Consider the following 2,167-nt stretch of genomic DNA (forward strand, 5'->3'; position numbering starts at 1 on the left):
TCATAACCATATGCATATGCATGAACTATTGAGAAGAATACATAAAAGTATAAATATCTGTTTGCTTACACCTATTCACAGTAGGTTCAGTGTCAATATCCTTGCTTCACTTTTCTGTGTTTATAGAACTGAATTCTGTAGTCATAACTATTCACTTTGCATAACTTGATTAATAAATTTTTGCCAGTTAGTATAGAAGTAGAAATAGTGCAAAAATATTTGTTTTAAAATGAATTATACCCAGTAATTTTATGTATTAAATACTCTTACCCAAATGCAACTAATAAATATAGCTACTTTCTTCTAGCATATGTACATGTGGCAATAATAGAATGCACATAGTGAGTGCAAAGTAAGTTGTGCCTAAAAATACCTTTTTGAGCAAGATGTGCTGATATTGAATGCATATTTACTTTCTGACTATTGCTTTTATATACTAGTTTCCCCTGAGTATTTATAATAGTTATCTGAAAGAGCATACTGGTGTATTAACCCTTGTGTCAGACAAACTTGTTAGATACTTGAATTCATTTCCTGACACTTCTCAGACAGTAAGGCTTTTCCCTAGTACGTAATATGACGCTAACATTTCTCTCTCTCTCTCTCATATTCACACACACAAGCACATGCACACTCTCATGAATCTCTCTCTCTCTTTCTCTCCTTTCGCATTCTCTTTCCTTACTTCAGTCCCCGTCTCTTACTTTGTGCATTTCATTCAAGGATTGCATCCTTCTGGTACTGCCTTTATCTGTTTAACAGTTTTAATATCTTATTGCCTAACTGACTCTGAATCCTAAAACAACTGCAAAAGACTCCTGGAGCAATATGTACATGAGTGCATCTTCACTCTAGTTGTAGAAGTAAATATATTATATCACACAGTTGTGTGTTATTCACTTAAAATCCATTTGATGATTCTTCATGTTATATTGTTCCACAACAGGAGTGTTTATTACCTCTGAAATGCAGAACTGGAAATCGTGGCGACCTGCATTTTCTTACACTGGGAAACCTAAGTGACCTACTTGCCTGGAAATGAACTGATGTTTGGTAAGAAGAGCCAAAATTTACTAACAATGTACTGATAATAAAACTTGGAATTTATCTCTGACAGCTACAAATGGTTCAGCTATGAGACCAGATGACATTAACCCCAGGACCGGGCTTACTGTGGCTTTGTTAGCATCTTTCTTTTCTTTGGATTATGTTCACTGTTTCAGGGATAAAGGTGAAACTTTGGGGGACATTCCCTTAATTGCCATTGGACCAGCAATATGCTTGCCAGGGGTAGCTACTATTATATTAGCTAAAAAGACAGATGGGTTTACCAAATGGCCTGATGGTAAATGTGTCTGCTGCAAGAAGGCAAAAGACAGGGAGGGTATGGAACTGCTGGAAGCCTCGTGGGGGTTCGAATCACGTAAAGGGAGTAGGGATGAACTAGATAAGCATGGATGCCATGAAGATGAGGAATTAAAACATGGAAAAGACTCAGCATCTTCTACTATCAATCTGTTAGAATCTAGGAGTGTCATCCGTAGAGTGGAAGAAAATGAGATACTCAGGTACATAGAGGAATGCTACTCTCCAAACACCTTAGCAGCAATGAATGATGATGGTACTTTCTGGGCAGTGGGAAGAGTTTGTTCACCAAGAGATGGCATCGTCTATAGTACTGTGGGACCCAGCATCGGCCATTCCCCTATTGACAGCATTGTTGTCTACTGTCATGGGAGCAGCAGTCAAAATGACAGATACTTTTGCTATATAAATCCTGGAAAAGTTGACTGGGAACATGAAACAATAGTGTGATTGCAGTAATCCCTGTACAAAAACTGCACAGGTAGTATATCATACCTATTGCAATAATTATTTGCACTGCATGATGAGTGATATATATATATATATATATATATATATATATATATATATATATATATATATTTTTTTTTTTTTTTAAGTAAGCTGGCATTTGCCATTTGTAGCAGTGCATATATATTTTTAAGTAAGCTGGCATTTGCCATTTGTAGCAGTGCATATATATTTTTAAGTAAGCTGGCATTTGCCATTTGTAGCAGTCCTCTTCTAGAATGCTGTTTCTGTGAATAAGTATATCTAAGGTCAACAGCCCATCTGGCAAAAATAGTTATAGTATTTCTGTCTT

General features: G+C 36.2%; 1 protein-coding gene across 1 annotated transcript; it reads left to right on the forward strand.

The window, feature by feature from the left end:
• Nucleotides 1–671: 671 nt before the first annotated feature.
• Nucleotides 672–1,840, forward strand: TMEM215 (transmembrane protein 215). The gene has a single exon (XM_044061935.1). It carries the CDS (start codon nucleotides 1,135–1,137, stop codon nucleotides 1,813–1,815), a length of 681 nt encoding a protein of 226 aa, XP_043917870.1. The 5' UTR covers nucleotides 672–1,134; the 3' UTR covers nucleotides 1,816–1,840.
• Nucleotides 1,841–2,167: the final 327 nt, after the last annotated feature.

The sequence above is a fragment of the Protopterus annectens genome, chromosome 2.part0, assembly GCF_019279795.1.
Source record: "Protopterus annectens isolate FY-2018-M chromosome 2.part0, PAN1.0, whole genome shotgun sequence".
NCBI lineage: Eukaryota > Metazoa > Chordata > Ceratodontiformes > Protopteridae > Protopterus > Protopterus annectens.

Coding starts and splice junctions, on each gene's coding strand:
- TMEM215 (XM_044061935.1), top strand. CDS start 1,135: ATGAGACCAGATGACATTAACCCCAGGACCGGGCTTACTGTGGCTTTG.